Here is a 17668-nt window from a genome sequence, read left to right as displayed (position 1 = left end):
TTTAACTGAATGTTGACAACAAGATGTTTTGAAAGATAAAAGTAAATTTAAGCCAATACCTCAAAGTTTTGAAAAGATATTTGAGTCGAAAATCAATTTTTACCAACTTTTATAATTTTTTTTTTTTAGGTTTTTATTTTTTGTAAAAAAAACTGTCAATTCGATTTTTCTCAAAATTTTGTCAGATGTCGAAAACATTATTCTTCGTTGCACAAAATTGTTTTAGAGATGAAATCATATTTCAGTCGTAAAATTTTGGAGGTGACAAATTTTTTTTTTCAGTTTTATTGATTTTAAAAAAAAAACCGTTATATTGATTTTTTTCAAAAAATATACCTGTTTGGTATCATGTTACAATATATTATATAAAATTTAATTCAAGTCTCTAGCGTTTTTGGTTCGTAAGATATTTAGGGTTAACCAAAATTTTCACCTTTTTTTCAAACTGCTATGGCAAAAAAACCACTTACACAATTTTCTTGAGAGCCCTTTCTGCATCTTTCTGCCTTATTATCTGTATAACAAAATTTATTTGAAGTCGATATCTCTTCTGGTTCTTGAGCTATGGACGACGAAAAAAACGTTGCGAACGTACGGACGTACGGACGTACAAACGTACGTACACACGCACGCACAGACATCTTTCTAAAAATCTTTTATTTCGACTCTAGGGACCTTGAAACGTCGAGAAATGTCAAAATTTTCAATTTGACAAATCGGACCCATTACAATAACTTCCTATGGGAAGTTAAAAACCTGAAGTCTAGAAAAAATGCAAATCTTTATTTAAATATATGTAACTTAATGTTTGAAGTCTATTGTAATGTTGGCGGCGGTTGTGAGTCAATTAGTTCACCCACTTAGTCCTTGTGATTTTTGTAGGTATGAATGAATACTTCAATGCTGGCTTCCATATGCTTTAATCGAAGAGGTGCTTTAGAAATCATCCTTAACATAACCCAACAAAAAAGTCTTGAAGAATTGAATCGCATGATCTAGGTGCCAATTGAAGGCGATTTTGCAAGAAGAATTGATAGAGAACGACTTGTTTCGCTTGAAGGATATTTTTTTAATAATTTTTGATTCGGTTATATCATTCGATCATGCGGCCCAATCATCGTTTACTGATTACTTTAAAATAAAGTATGCTACACAATTAACCTGACCCAAACGTGAAATTAAATGTCTACCGAACTTGCCTCTTAATTGGTATAATCTTAAGAGTGCTTTATGACGTATGGCACCATTTTGTAAAAACAAAATGCAAATAAAACTCTTCCAATTTGCGCATTGCACGTTAACAATTCACATCATCTTTGAAGAAGCTAAATCTTCAAATAAAACAAATTTGCTTGCTGGCGTCTTTATTTTCTAAAAAATTAACTTCGTTGCTGAAAACAACTTTTCGATAAAAAAGTGGATCTTCCTCCCACTTTTGAAAAGTTTATTCATTAAATATTTGGCTGAATCAATAATTCAGCAAATATGTTGCTAAATTTGTTCACAATACACCAAATAGCCACCTCAATAGGTGAGTTAAGCTACAAAATGGAAGAAGCATGCGGTGAAATTTCTTAACAGAGCACGTATTTTAATTTTTAAAAAATCAATAACTTTCACGCGTTTGACTTTTGTAAGACGATTCATGTTTAGATTATAAAAAAACTGAAGATATTTGACCATGATACAATATACGAAATGCAAGTGAGCTATCAAAACCTTACTAACTTACTTAAGGTGGCGCTACAGTCTGGGGCTGACCTGGGCCTCAATCGACATACGTCTCCAGCCAGCTCGGTCCTTACATAGCTGTCTCCATTTTCGCACGCCAAGTTGGTTGAGGTCTTCACCCACCTGCGTGTGCCACTTGAAACCGGTCTTCCTCTACTGCGCCGTCCCTCGGGATTGGATTCGAAGACCTTTTGGGCTGGAGCGTTGATGTCCATTGGCTCTACATGACCTAGCCATTTAAGCCGTTGGATTTTGATTCTGTTACCTAGGTCAGTGTCGCTCTACAGCCCGTACAGTTGGTCGTTATATCTTCTCCTCCATTCTCCATCTATGTGTCCTGAACCTAAAATCACCCGAAGAATTTTTCTCAAGAAGCACCCTAAGACGCTCTCATCTTTGTTGACAGGGTCCAGGCCTCATCGCCATAAATGAGAACCGGGATGATGAGTGTCATATTGATGATAGCTTGAGAGAGGACTTTACTACTCAATTGCCTTTTAAGTCCAAAGAAGCAGCGATTAGCAAGAGCTATTCTTCGTTTGATTTCAGCGCTAGTGTCGTTGTCTGAGTTTATAGGGTTGCCTAGGTACACAAAGTTCTAAACTACTTCAAATTTATAGCTTTCCATAGTGACGTTTTGTTCAAGACGTCGTCGTTCAATGTCCTTTTTTGATGACAGCATATACTTGGTCGTGCCCTCATTGAACACTTAACCCATCTTCTTTGCTTCCATCGCAATGCTCAAAAACGCTCCACTAACATCAAGCTTTGATCTAACAATAACGTCAATATCATCTGCGTATCCGAGTAATTAGAATTACCTCTAGTGTTGACTGTTGAGTTTTGCACAATTCTTTCCATAACGATGTTGAAGAAGTCGCATGACAGTGCATCGCCTTGTCTGAAATCTTTTTTGACATCAAATGCATCAGTGAGAGGATTAGTTTGATAGAGACGCCAAACGCCAAAAACAGCGAAATTCGGTTCTTCGTCGCCGTTATGTAATGTGGTCTTTCCATATTCTCAACACAGCCTTCGGTTCTACTACGATGTTCCCCTGATCGTCCTTTGGTTTTTTTTGGAACTCTTGGGAGGTTTTTCTACCTTTTGGTAAAATTAACTAACTTTATTCCTGTTGTGGCATTCCTCTATCTCCTCGATCGCGCGCTTCTCATGCTCTCTTTTTTTCCATCTAAGAAGTTGGTATTCCTCTCTCTTGGCCCTCTGTGCAGCACTATTTTGTTTGAATCTTGTTTCACTGCGTGCGCTTGCCGGCATTCGTCGTGAAACCAGGGGTTTTGCTGTTGTGTCCTTGTGAAACCTAGCACTTAAGAGGCGGCATCTCTAATGGCTGCGAGGCATTGTTGCTACTACTTTTCAATCCTTAATGCAGGCAGCATAGTACTCCTTAAGAGGTTACTAGAGACTCGGTCCGAAAAGGATACGTTATTCTCTTACGATTGTAGCCGTCTAACATCGAATCTTCTCACAGTTCTTCCTTGTTTTGGCTTGGACCGGGATATCCGTAGCCGAACCTTGGGGTCCGGGTCAATTTTGGTCCCTCGTAAAGTTCGGGCATAATTTATACTGGAGAAATCGATCAGCCAGAATCCGTTGTCGGAGGTGGTTTCGTGCAAGCTGTATCTCCCGATTGTGCCACCAACGATGTCTTCTCCTCTTAAGATAATTTTAATGTCATATATAGGGCACTGCTCATAAGTCTTGTCCAAGAGCTCGAAGAATATGTCTTTGGTTTTTCCATCTTTCTCCTCTGCATTTGCCCGGTCCATCCCATCGCACTTCTTGATTGGCGGTAATATCTGCATTACAACAATTTAGGGCTTCCGATAATTGTTCGGCTGCACGTGTTCTGTTATAAGGGACCAAACATTCCACATACAGATCCGAAGATCGTTATCCTTATTTAATATCTTTCGTTATCCTTATTTAATCTCTTTTTTTTCATCAAAGTGGTCTTATACTATTGCCTTGGCATAAGTAAGGCAATCTAACTAAATAATTTTAGACCTGTAAATACAAGTTTCATGCTAGCAAATTAGCTTTTTATGAACAGTGATAGGAAACCTTACACAAAGGGAAGAGGCACTTAAAATCAGCTAAATTTATTTTAAAAAAGAAAACTTGACAGAATTGGATTTAGAGACAATATACTTGTATATGAAACTTGTGACTTAAATTTGAAATTAAAAATAATTCCAAAGTCTTTAATTTAATTTTCTTGAATGTAATAAAAACTATTCGGCTTGATACACGACTAAAAGACAAAACAAAGTCCACCAAATTTAGAAGGAAATCATTGTTCTCCTAACATGTCTCAAAGTTAGTACTGTTATTTTTAATGTCCTGTTGGAATGAAATACAATTATTATAATTTCTAATTACTTTGAACATTATTTGAAAAATCAAACAGCTGCAGACTACCTTCAGGAGCTCCTTAAAGAACTGTAATGGAACTTGATTCCATATCACGAATTTTGACTAATTGTTTTCTATCAATTAAATAGGATCAAAACCAATTCAGATCGGTACCGTAGGTAAGAAGTCTTAAGAATCATAATTATTACCTACAAAAATATCTAAACATTTGTAAATACTATTTTGAACTTTTCGAATTCACTCCATACGATTTCTCAAATGCTTCAAAATTTGCCAAAATATCTTACCCTTTTTTTGAAGAAAAGCAATAAATAAATAATAAGTTATTGACTTGAATTGGTCCACCGATGCCTTAAGACTATTTTTTATCGTTTTGACAGGGCTAGTGTGCCATAATAATTTCCGATTTCGACCTTTGAAAAGTTCGATGCTTCACACTGTTTAAAGAATATTTTTCCTCACCAACTTCATAAAAAAAGTTTAAATTTTTAAATAAATATTTAAACTTGGTGCAAAAACAGGACCTAAAAAAAAGAAGCTTGGTACATCCTTCGATATACATTGAAAAACAAATCACTAGCAAAATAATCTTCCTCTCAACACTCACACAAAACTAATTTTTCATCGGTTTTTGACAATCGCCCCTGGAGACCTTGAGAAGAGGAGAGTAATTGAAGTCATGATGAATAAATGGATTATTTTTGTTGGAATAAATCCATTTTTTTTTTGCATTTTTCTAAAATACGAGTAAGCTACACGAACATACACACAATATAAAATCACAGTTTTTGTTTTTACATTCAAAATTAGGAAACAATGGAAACACAAAAATGACCAACTGTTTTTGAGATACAAGATTTACAAACTGCTGATTTGTATTTTCGCTGTAGGTATTAAACCAAAAACAAACAAAAAAAACCGTAGAAATATTATTTCAATTAATATTTATTCACAATTTTATTTAGAGATTATTTTTATGAAAAATATTCATGATTCTTAATCCCAAACTCGCAATCTTTTTTCGTTGTTGTTTTTGTTTTTTTGTAATTTTATAGTCATTGAATGGTTCAATCATAATAATATTGAATTCGTATTCACCCTTTCAAAAAGTCGTTAAAATTTCATACTCGATAAAACAAGAGAAATACAATAATTTGTATGCAGCTACATATATGATGTACATACATATGTAGTTAGGTACTTCTATACCTCTACCAACCAACATTATAATAGCATGAGGTATGAAATATCACACAACATGTCCTTTTGAGCTTTTCAGAGGATATCCTTTCTGTTTTTGTAATATCTATGTACGTATAAAGCTACATTCGTATAACTTATCTTTTATTTATATGTATTTTTATTCTTCTTGTTTTTCTCTGATGAATTGCAAGCTCGTTTTATATTTTATTTTTGTATTTTCATTTTTGTTTTTATTTTTGGCAAAAGAAAAATATAAAAAATCTTGGAAATTATTGATGAATTGCCGATTTCTGATGGCAAAGTAATTTGGGGTGAACGAAAAATAATGCATAAAGAAGAGACCTGCGTGTACCAGAGTGTTGAAAAATAAATGAGATATTGGACTTAGGTTTATGTAATATACCTGTGTATACAAAAATTTCGTTTCCGTTATTTTTATTAAGGTGCTTTTCCTACATATACTGACATTATCGAAAAACAAAAATTGATGTATATGTGAGTTCTCAATAAAATGTTTCTTCTTACATATTTATTCTCGTATTTCAAAGGTTTTATAAATAAAGCCTATAAACGTTTGCTAAGGCTTTTTTCAACGTTTAGGAAATTCATATCAAAATATAAATTTTAAAAAAATTGCTAAGTTTATTGTACACAAAAAAACTCAAAAGGGTAACAGAAAACTTGTTGAAAAGAAGTATTAATTTTAAGACAGAAAGTAATTTCCTCGATTCTAAGTTTTTCTGGACGAGAAGATTGTATTTTGTGCAAAAATTTAAGGTTTTGCCATCCCAAAACTGTTAATTTCCAATTGGAAGGTATTGAAATCGGTTCGATTTTTCAAAATTTCAACTTTTAAGGTCCCTTTATAGAATCTTAGACAAATGTTCTTAAGGCAATGTATCGTCACCTGAGTTTTATCTTGTTCAATAGACCATTTTTGATGAAATTGAGTTAGAAATACAGTTTTTGTAATTCGAAAGTACTCTTTCGATTGGCGCAAACCGTTTTGTTCTTTCTCATTTAGTTTTCAAGTTATGGAGATTTTATTTCAAATTCGTGTAAATACTTAAACCAAAAAGAGCAGTAGTGGTATCTCGGAAAAAGTTTACAATTATGCATTCTTGGGAAAATGCAATGAAACATTTGATGTCTGTCAAAAATTGCCAAATTCTCAACTTTTGACATTTCTCAAAATCGGATTTACTGTTTTTTTACAACAAACTATAATGACACGAGTACTTATTCTCTACCGAAACATGAACAATTTGTCATACAAATCACACCAGAACAATATATAAATAAAGTTAAAGAAAATATAAAATCTTTTCAAGTAACAGATTCGCACTACTGCTGAACAAATACCAAAAATAATACCTCGAAGTTGGATTTACTTTAATGAAAATGTATGTAGAGTCAGTGAGAAAACTTGTTTCCTGAAAAATTTATCGGAAAGTTTTCAATGAATCATTCAATTTGGCGTATTTTAAACCCAAAAAAGATATGTTCGACAAATGTGCTGAATTCACAGCAGAATACAAGTAAACAACGAGATTATGACGTTCATCGCAGTAATCATAGTGAAGCAAAGACTCAGCGTGATATCGATCGAAAAAAAACAAGTGTTAAAACACAGTGGTTATCGCTTATGATTTGCAAATTGTTTTTTTTTTCTCTGCCGAAAGCAAAAAATTTTCGAGTTACTTTTATATGTAGATGTAAATATGCTGTATATAATTTGAAGGGATTTTGCCCAAAAATTAAACTTTGGCACGAAACGCTAACCTGCCAGTCTGGAAATGACATAGCATTTGGTCTAATTATTATTTTAAAAAATGGTTCTGGAAGATCTTCCAGAAACAAAAAGGATTATTTTGTGGTCCGATGCTTGAATTCCGCATAATAGGAACAGAATGGTTTCCTTAGCCATTCTTAAATTTATGGACTATAATAACAGTATTGAAACAATTACACACAAGTATTCTGAACCAGGCCATTTCCAAGTGGATGATGTGCACAGAGGAATCGAAAAATACTTAAAAGACTTGGAAGTTTACATCCCCGTTTCTTTGATAAGGGTTCTAAACGGAATGAAATACAGCAAAATTAAGCTTAAGAGTGCGCAGCTTTAAGAAAGAAGATTTTTTGAATTTTAATAAAGCTAGTCTAGATCTTAAAATGGTACCTTTCAAAGATTGCAGACAAATCGAATATAGAAGCAATGATCTTCTTTCCTTGCATTATCAGAGAAAACATAGTAAGGATTTTGAAACGGTTAAAATCACTTAAACTATGAGAGGCTCAAAAGAGTAATATCCTTCATACTGTAGTACAAAGTGTTTTCAACATAGAGCTAACCAAAAAAAGAAAAAAGACATTCAAGCAATGTTACCGTTCATGCCTAACATACAAGATCAAGGTTTTTTACGAAAACATAATAAGAAACCATTAAATAAAATGAAATTATTAACCCTAGATAATGGATCCAAATCTAGAGTAAAGTCAAATTTAAAAAGAGGCTGGGATGCGACCCACACTGATAACTTCCCATCCCGTCTGTCGATTTGTCTTGCTTAAAAGTTTGTCTATGTGTACTCGTATCAATTTTTACCAAATTTGCGTACTATTTTTTGTAGATTTTATTTTTTATGAAAAAACGGACTGTTGGATTTTTATATAAAAATTACTGAATGTCAAAGACAATATTTTCTGTGAAATAAAATAAGTTTGAAGCCAATGTTTTTAATTTTTGAAAAGCTATTTGAGTCAAAAGTAAATTTTTACCAAGTTTAAGCATTGTTGTTTTTAGAGTTTTAATTTTTGTAAAAAACTGTCAATTCGATTTTTTTCAAAATTGTATAGAATTTTGAAAACAATATTTCTTATAAGATAAAAGTAGTTTGAAGCCAATATCTACAATTTTTGAAAAGATATTTGAGTCGAAAATCATTTTTACCAACTTTTGTTAATTTTTTTTCGGTTTTTAATTTTTTGTAAGAAAACTGTCAATTCGATTTTTTTCAAAATTGTACAGAATGTTGGAAACAATATTTCGTTTAAGATAAAATTAGTTTCAAGCCAGAATTTTAAGTTTTTGAAAAGATATTTGAGACGAAAATCATTTTTTACCAACTTTTGTAAATTTTTTTTCGGTTTTTTATTTTTTGTAAAAAAACTGTCAATTCGATTTTTTTCAAATATTTACTGAATGTTGACAACAATATTTTTTGAAAGATAAAAGTAAATTAAAGCCAATATCTTGAAGTTTTGAAAAGATATTTGAGTCGAAAATCAATTTTTACCAACTTTTATTAAGTTTTTTTTTAGGTTTTTATTTTTTGTAAGAAAAATGTCCATTCGATTTTTCTTAACATTTTTCAGAATATAATAAAACAATATTTCATATAAGATAAAATAAATTTGAAGCCTAAATTTCAAGTTTTTGAAAAGATATTTGAATCGATATTCAATTTTTAGAATCTTTGAGTAATGTTAGAAATACAGTTTTTGTAATTCGAAAGTACTCTTTCGATTGGCGCAAACCGTTTTGTTCTTTCTCATTTAGTTTTCAAGTTATGGAGATTTTATTTCAAATTCGTGTAAATACTTAAACCAAAAAGAGCAGTAGTGGTATCTCGGAAAAAGTTTACAATTATGCATTCTTGGGAAAATGCAATGAAACATTTGATGTCTGTCAAAAATTGCCAAATTCTCAACTTTTGACATTTCTCAAAATCGGATTTACTGTTTTTTTACAACAAACTATAATGACACGAGTACTTATTCTCTACCGAAACATGAACAATTTGTCATACAAATCACACCAGAACAATATATAAATAAAGTTAAAGAAAATATAAAATCTTTTCAAGTAACAGATTCGCACTACTGCTGAACAAATACCAAAAATAATACCTCGAAGTTGGATTTACTTTAATGAAAATGTATGTAGAGTCAGTGAGAAAACTTGTTTCCTGAAAAATTTATCGGAAAGTTTTCAATGAATCATTCAATTTGGCGTATTTTAAACCCAAAAAAGATATGTTCGACAAATGTGCTGAATTCACAGCAGAATACAAGTAAACAACGAGATTATGACGTTCATCGCAGTAATCATAGTGAAGCAAAGACTCAGCGTGATATCGATCGAAAAAAAACAAGTGTTAAAACACAGTGGTTATCGCTTATGATTTGCAAATTGTTTTTTTTTTCTCTGCCGAAAGCAAAAAATTTTCGAGTTACTTTTATATGTAGATGTAAATATGCTGTATATAATTTGAAGGGATTTTGCCCAAAAATTAAACTTTGGCACGAAACGCTAACCTGCCAGTCTGGAAATGACATAGCATTTGGTCTAATTATTATTTTAAAAAATGGTTCTGGAAGATCTTCCAGAAACAAAAAGGATTATTTTGTGGTCCGATGCTTGAATTCCGCATAATAGGAACAGAATGGTTTCCTTAGCCATTCTTAAATTTATGGACTATAATAACAGTATTGAAACAATTACACACAAGTATTCTGAACCAGGCCATTTCCAAGTGGATGATGTGCACAGAGGAATCGAAAAATACTTAAAAGACTTGGAAGTTTACATCCCCGTTTCTTTGATAAGGGTTCTAAACGGAATGAAATACAGCAAAATTAAGCTTAAGAGTGCGCAGCTTTAAGAAAGAAGATTTTTTGAATTTTAATAAAGCTAGTCTAGATCTTAAAATGGTACCTTTCAAAGATTGCAGACAAATCGAATATAGAAGCAATGATCTTCTTTCCTTGCATTATCAGAGAAAACATAGTAAGGATTTTGAAACGGTTAAAATCACTTAAACTATGAGAGGCTCAAAAGAGTAATATCCTTCATACTGTAGTACAAAGTGTTTTCAACATAGAGCTAACCAAAAAAAGAAAAAAGACATTCAAGCAATGTTACCGTTCATGCCTAACATACAAGATCAAGGTTTTTTACGAAAACATAATAAGAAACCATTAAATAAAATGAAATTATTAACCCTAGATAATGGATCCAAATCTAGAGTAAAGTCAAATTTAAAAAGAGGCTGGGATGCGACCCACACTGATAACTTCCCATCCCGTCTGTCGATTTGTCTTGCTTAAAAGTTTGTCTATGTGTACTCGTATCAATTTTTACCAAATTTGCGTACTATTTTTTGTAGATTTTATTTTTTATGAAAAAACGGACTGTTGGATTTTTATATAAAAATTACTGAATGTCAAAGACAATATTTTCTGTGAAATAAAATAAGTTTGAAGCCAATGTTTTTAATTTTTGAAAAGCTATTTGAGTCAAAAGTAAATTTTTACCAAGTTTAAGCATTGTTGTTTTTAGAGTTTTAATTTTTGTAAAAAACTGTCAATTCGATTTTTTTCAAAATTGTATAGAATTTTGAAAACAATATTTCTTATAAGATAAAAGTAGTTTGAAGCCAATATCTACAATTTTTGAAAAGATATTTGAGTCGAAAATCATTTTTACCAACTTTTGTTAATTTTTTTTCGGTTTTTAATTTTTTGTAAGAAAACTGTCAATTCGATTTTTTTCAAAATTGTACAGAATGTTGGAAACAATATTTCGTTTAAGATAAAATTAGTTTCAAGCCAGAATTTTAAGTTTTTGAAAAGATATTTGAGACGAAAATCATTTTTTACCAACTTTTGTAAATTTTTTTTCGGTTTTTTATTTTTTGTAAAAAAACTGTCAATTCGATTTTTTTCAAATATTTACTGAATGTTGACAACAATATTTTTTGAAAGATAAAAGTAAATTAAAGCCAATATCTTGAAGTTTTGAAAAGATATTTGAGTCGAAAATCAATTTTTACCAACTTTTATTAAGTTTTTTTTTAGGTTTTTATTTTTTGTAAGAAAAATGTCCATTCGATTTTTCTTAACATTTTTCAGAATATAATAAAACAATATTTCATATAAGATAAAATAAATTTGAAGCCTAAATTTCAAGTTTTTGAAAAGATATTTGAATCGATATTCAATTTTTAGAATCTTTGAGTAATGTTTTTTTTAGATTTTTATTTTTCATAAAAAAAACTGTAAATTCGATTTTTTCCAAAATTTTATCAGATGTAAAATAAATACTTTTGTTCGTTGCACAAAACTGTTTTGGAGCTGAAATCATATTTTAGTCGTATAATTTTGGAGGTGACAAATTTTTTGTTCAGTTTTTTTGATTTATAAAAAAAAACCGTTAGATGGATTTTTTTTTTTTTCAAAAAATATACTTCTTTGATATCACGTTACAATATATTATATAAAATTTATTTCGAGTCTCTATCGTTTTTGGTTCGTAAGATATTTAGGGTTACCCAAATTTTGCACCTTTTTTTCAAATTGCTATGGTAAAAAAACAACCCACGCTATTTTCTTGGGAGCCCTTTCTGCATCTTTGTGTATAACAAAATTTATTTGAAGTCGATATCTCTTCTGGTTCTTGAGCTATGGATGACGAAAAATACGTCGCTAACGTACGGCTGTACGGATGAATTAACGTACGTACACACGCACGCACAGACATCTTTCTAAAAATCTTTTATTTCGATTCTAGGGACCTTGAAACGTCGAGAAATGTCAAAATTTTCGATTTGACAAATCGGACCCATTACAATAACTTCCTATGGGAAGTTAATTATTATTATGAAAGCATTTAGAAGTGAAATTTATGTTTTATTTTTACGGATGTTTTTTTTTTCAAAGTCGAATTTTAACTAAATTCGGATATCTTAATCAGGGACATTGAGTTCTATTATTTATTTTTATGTTATTACCCTAAACTAATAATAATTCTTATATTTTAAACGAAACAAAATACTTTGAAAGAAAAAACTGTGAAAAACTTATTTTCATTTATATTATTTTTAAAAGTAAAATATAACTTATATTTGTTTTAATAAATACAATGAAGCTAATAAAAATACATAACATACAAATATAAAAAAATTTCTTGTTTATTTTTTGTTTATAAAAATAAATTATTCAACGCTTTGTTGATAAATAAATCATAAAGTGTTTTTCTAAAACCTACATATTTTTTCTTTAATAATGCAAACATACCAAGATATTTAAAATTTATATTTAAAAAACTTGCATGGATCAAAAATGTAAGCAACATCAGTGTGATTATTAAAATATGAGTTCATGCACGAGAGTCATGTCAGGGATAGAGGGTTCCTACAGTTTTAAGCCGAAACCGAACACTTAATTTGAGAAAGGACTCTTCATGACAAGAATTCCTCTTGGAGAATTTTCAATGCCTCGCAAGACGCAGTAGCCTTGAAAACAACTTTGTAGGTGTCACAGGCAGGGATTAAGCCCAAGATATCTTCCTTCCTTAATCGGGATGAGGACACTTAGCTTACAAAAAAGGTCCTAAATGTCCTTATCATTGTAGTTTAAATTTGTAATTTGATTTCGGTGTTTCAAATCAAAAACTTATGCTGCTGAGCCAATAGCAACACGGGAAAAAAGTAATATTATTTTGCTAAAAAACGTTTAATCAAAAGTTCTGGATTACTTCCTTTCTATATTCATTGGCTTTAGTAACCAAGTCTAACACCAGCTACTTTTCTTATTTTAGATTCTACACACAGCTTGCAAAGATACATTTCCAATAATAATCGTAGCGTAGTAAATATTCAAAGTGTAATGCAACTCCAAAACGCAATTACAATCCTGAAATTTCTCTTCATCCTTGACTGAGACTCATTCATCCAGATGAATACCATTATATAGGTACCGTCTGTACTCTGTATATATACAGTTCAATAACCTTCCTTTGACTGAATCATCACTTAATTATTACCAACAACTACAATTTACCGCTGATGCAACTCCAGCAACATACGGAATCTCATCCATATTTTCCTTGAATTCGGTTCACATAGCAAAGGCTTTCAAATTCTGGATCAATTACAATATTTAAAAGCACACATATACATTTCCACAGACTGATTTAAACTCTATCCATGTGTGTATAACAGCTATGTTGTGAATGTGCAAGTATATTGATGTGTACAAATCATAGAATAAGTAAGTATAGAGTTTTTGTTATGAAGCCCGGACTTCCAAGCAATAAAACCCATTCACAAGTTTCACAATGATTGCAGGTGGTATACATCAATTAAATTGCTCATAATTTTCGGGGCCAGTAAAAGGGCCATCAACCGCACCTTATCAGCAATAAAAAGAGCTAAATTCCCAATTGAATCTCATATCGATTGGCCGCAATAATTCGAAAGAGGAAAATATGTAATGAAACATAATTCGTCCTGTATATGGTTGATGAAGGCAAATACATACATAAGTGCTTAACAGACAATATTTCTGATTCAACAAGCACAGCGTGTAATAGACCCTGTTAGCCTTTTGTGTGATGCTGCAGGTCAAATGCAATTTCCAATAATGCCACACCGATATAGAGTTTTGCGTATAATAAGTTCGCGAACTATTAAATAATATGAAATTGGCAAACAAAAAGATATCCATGATGGTTTTGGCGAAAATTTGTTGATTAAGTTTTAATATTTTCATTATATTTTTAAAAATAGGAAAACGAAGTCAAAAATAGTGTGATAATAATGTAAAACATTTGAATTTTTAAGTAACGAATTAAGTTATAAACGAATTAATTTAATGAAACTTTTTTGCTGGATTAACGGATTTTTCGTTGATATAATGAACAAAATGGAAAAAAAAGTTTAATTCAAAACAAAATATAGTCTACAGAAATAAAAAATAATATGCTGCTTGTAAAAGGAGACAAAAATTTAGAGTATTGAATTTAAATCCTTTTAAAAGTTCTCGTAGATAAGTGTCTCCGTTTTTTTGCTTCTAGAACTTTCGACTAATTCATCATTTATCCAAGAGAAGCTGATTTGTTCTTCTTCTCCTATAGCACTTCCACTTTATATCCAACAAGAATCTTAGAATTCCAAAGAAGGAGAAAATAAAAATAAACTAAAGACGTAGGTACATTGAGCACCTACCAAAACTCCTTTTAAGAAGGATGTCGTCTTATTTACCCAGAAAATGTTGAATTCAAAAGGATGAAGATAAGAAAGCCAGTATAAGGCAAATGGCAGAAAGATAAGTGAAAACTAAAAACAACTTTTTCAAGAACCATCCTCTAACCATGGTACAATAAAGTTGTTCACAAACAAATAAAAGAAAATAAAATAAATACAAAAAATAAAATGCAACAAAAAAAGAAAACAGAAGCTAAGACAAAAAAAATAGGTTGAAATAGCAAAAGAAAAACTTTTTCACTTTCGACTATGTTCAGCCAACAGTTGTTGCGGTCTATGTGTACAAAGCATTCGCGCAGAATGGCCGAGTTTTATAAGTTTTCTTTTCGGTCGGGTTGTGTGGATTTGTATGTGAAATCCAACTGGAATCCTTTGATATATAACGTTGAAATGTAGATGCATATATCAATGCGTAACTGTAGCCATAGCCTTATAGCCATATAGCATAGGGACGAGAGACAAAACGGACATTTTGATATGCTATACAAATTGCTAATGTTTAGAATGAGTTCTGAGTTGTGAGACTAGCTGTGAGGAATAAAAGGAATAAAAAGGCATACTCTTTTGAATGAGACTCAGAGACTAGAAAGAGATGGGGATATATATGTATATGTTTGTAGAAATGAATTAGAGGCTAGAGAAAAAGTTTTAGATTTTATTGAAATTGTATTCAAAAAGTTGGTCTCTAGGTGAATAAAATAGAAAGTTCGTTTGAAGAACTACAAATAGGATAAATCTATAAACAAACAAACCAACCAACACACAAACAAAAAGCTTTTTCTTCAAAATTGAATGTTTTTTAAATAATTTATGCATCGAAACTTTAAATTCCTATATGGCATAGGTTATGCGGAGGCATATACTTTTTTCAATCACATTTTCTGCTTTTCAAAGTTATTATGATATTTAGGATTAAGATTCAAAGCAATTAGACTATTACAAGTGACATCTACATTTTTTTTAAATTACTCAGCCAGGAATTTTTTTAAGTGAAATAAAATGTTTAAATCAATAATTAAAAAACAAAAAAAATTGTCTTAAATTTTTTATTGAGGGCGCTGTGTCGTATACGTACTTTTTTTTAATTTTGGAAAATTTGTTTTTAGCTCGAATTATTTTTCGATTTTGCACAACTTACACAATCGTCTTCAATTTCATGTATCAACATTACAATGTAGTTGTTTATTGTTTTTAAACCTCTTGTTTTACCCTTGTGACATGGACACTTTTGTTCGTTTTTTAATAAAATATTATTTAAGCGTAATTATATTAACTTAATGCCGTTTTGATGCAGCTCTTTACTTGAAGCATCTATAGGAAGATACAATCATAGAGTTTTTGTCTCTTTTTTACTAAAAACTGTTTTTTTTTTTTTAATTTTATAATCTTATTAGTAAAAAACTGTAACAACTTTTTTACTTTGTTTATTTGTTTTTTTCATATATAAAATTACAAAAGTAAAATATTTATTTCTTAAAAATTTATTATTTCTTCATTTCTAATTAATTTTGATAGCACTTTACTAATCTGATTATGAGTTATTAGTATGAGTTTTATTATCAGCAAATTGAAATTGGACAGATAAATAAGTCAATGGTCACATCCACTTTGACGTAAGCGATTCTAAAAAACTGTTTGAAAAATGAACTGCAGAGAAAAGAGGATGGGATAATACCTACACTTTCTAAAAGTTTATTAAAATATTACTAACAACCTTATTTATCAAAAAAAAAAAATCAACCCAATATTTTAGGCTAAAACCAATTTATATCAAATTTAATTAGAATTCCGTGAAGGTTTTTATTTCTTTAAAAATAATCAAATTGTATTTTTATGTGAAAATCAGCAATATTTGGTAATGGTTTCAAAAGTATATGGCTGGAATTCGACATCTGTCAAACTAAGTTGCTGAACCAATTTTTTTTTCAGTTGAAAGTCCGACAAACATGAAAATAGATCGCTTAACTTTCACACAACGCCTACCAATTGTAAAACCCTACTACATTCCGTCACAGCCCACATACCGTTCCTTTACAGGAGAATATGGCTTACAAAATCGTCCAGCTACACAAGCACTTGACAAAATTGTGCCGAAATTTGAAGAGACTGGATTTGTTAAGTAACACAAAAACACCCGACCACAATATCACACCTACATTTTAAATGCTGACACGATGGGAAATGATGCCTTTATCAATTCCCATACATTATTTTTAATAAGTCTATTTTTGTTATCCAAATTTGTACCTTGCCCACAACCCATATTCCACCCAACGCCCTCAGCAGCGTGAGGCCAGACGAAATATGACCTTTGATAAAAGTTCAATGTTTTTCCTCACGCGCTGATATTTGATATTTAATATTTATGAAGACTGAACACCTTTTAGTGTGCCTTTTGCAAACCTTTGGTCACTCATCTTTGTTATCCACAAGTGAACACTTGTACATTTAATTTATTCAATAAAAATTTTGTATATTAACATAATTATTTTGTGTTTTAAAAACTTTATTTGTGTGAACAGGATTGGTTACAGACATTGTAAGGCCTGTGCATCATCGTTTTGCTCGTAACCACTGAAAATATCGCTGCTGTAAGTGAAAGTGTTGCTGAAGACCCGAATGTAACGATTCCTCGCTGTTTTTAAGAATTAGGACTGTCTAACGGGCTTACGGCACATTATGGCTTATTTTGCATTTGGATCTACCCTAACATCCATATAAAGTCCAGTTCACACTAAAACTGGAGCCAGACATTTCTCACTCGGTTGGTACATCAATAAACAAAATTGTCGTATTTGGGGTTATAAGAATCCTTAAATAGTTGAAGAAAGGCCATTACATCCACAAGAAGTTGCATTTTTGGCCGCTCTTTGATCCGGAGGTGTGATTGGACCTTATTTCTTCAAAAACGAAGATGAAACGACTGTCACCGTCAATTCAGAGTGTTATGGTCATACGACAACTGACTTTTCTTGCCTGCTATTGAAGATTGTGACTTACAGAATATGTGGTTTCAACAAGACGGTGCCACATGCCACACAACTCGACCAAATATGACTTCATTGCAAGAGACATTTCCTGGCCTTGTCGGGGCTATATCAACTGGACACCAAGGTCATGCGTTTTAAAATGGCTACGCGAAAGACTGTGTTTATGCACATTTAAATATAACTGAGTATTTAAAACTAGATGAGATACCGCGCAACATATGTCAAAAGTGGTCGAAAACTACTCCAAAAGTATCGATGCTTGCAACAATTTTCAACGTTCTAACTTCATACAAATAA

At 31.2% G+C, this 17668-nt stretch overlaps 1 protein-coding gene across 1 annotated transcript in view; it reads left to right on the top strand.

Moving 5' to 3' along the window:
- Positions 1 to 16504, top strand: part of LOC129944916 (uncharacterized protein K02A2.6-like) — a 94951-nt gene extending 78447 nt beyond the window's left edge. Inside the window, exon 4 of the mRNA XM_056054576.1 lies at positions 16311 to 16504. Within this exon, the coding sequence (XP_055910551.1) occupies positions 16311 to 16504 (194 nt within the window). The remainder of the gene's footprint in view (positions 1 to 16310) is intronic.
- The last annotated feature ends 1164 nt before the right edge of the window (positions 16505 to 17668 follow it).

This window comes from Eupeodes corollae, chromosome 2 (assembly GCF_945859685.1).
Source record: "Eupeodes corollae chromosome 2, idEupCoro1.1, whole genome shotgun sequence".
NCBI lineage: Eukaryota > Metazoa > Arthropoda > Insecta > Diptera > Syrphidae > Eupeodes > Eupeodes corollae.
The sequence above is the reverse complement of the archived record's forward strand: the minus strand, read 5'-3'. Positions and strand labels throughout refer to the sequence as shown.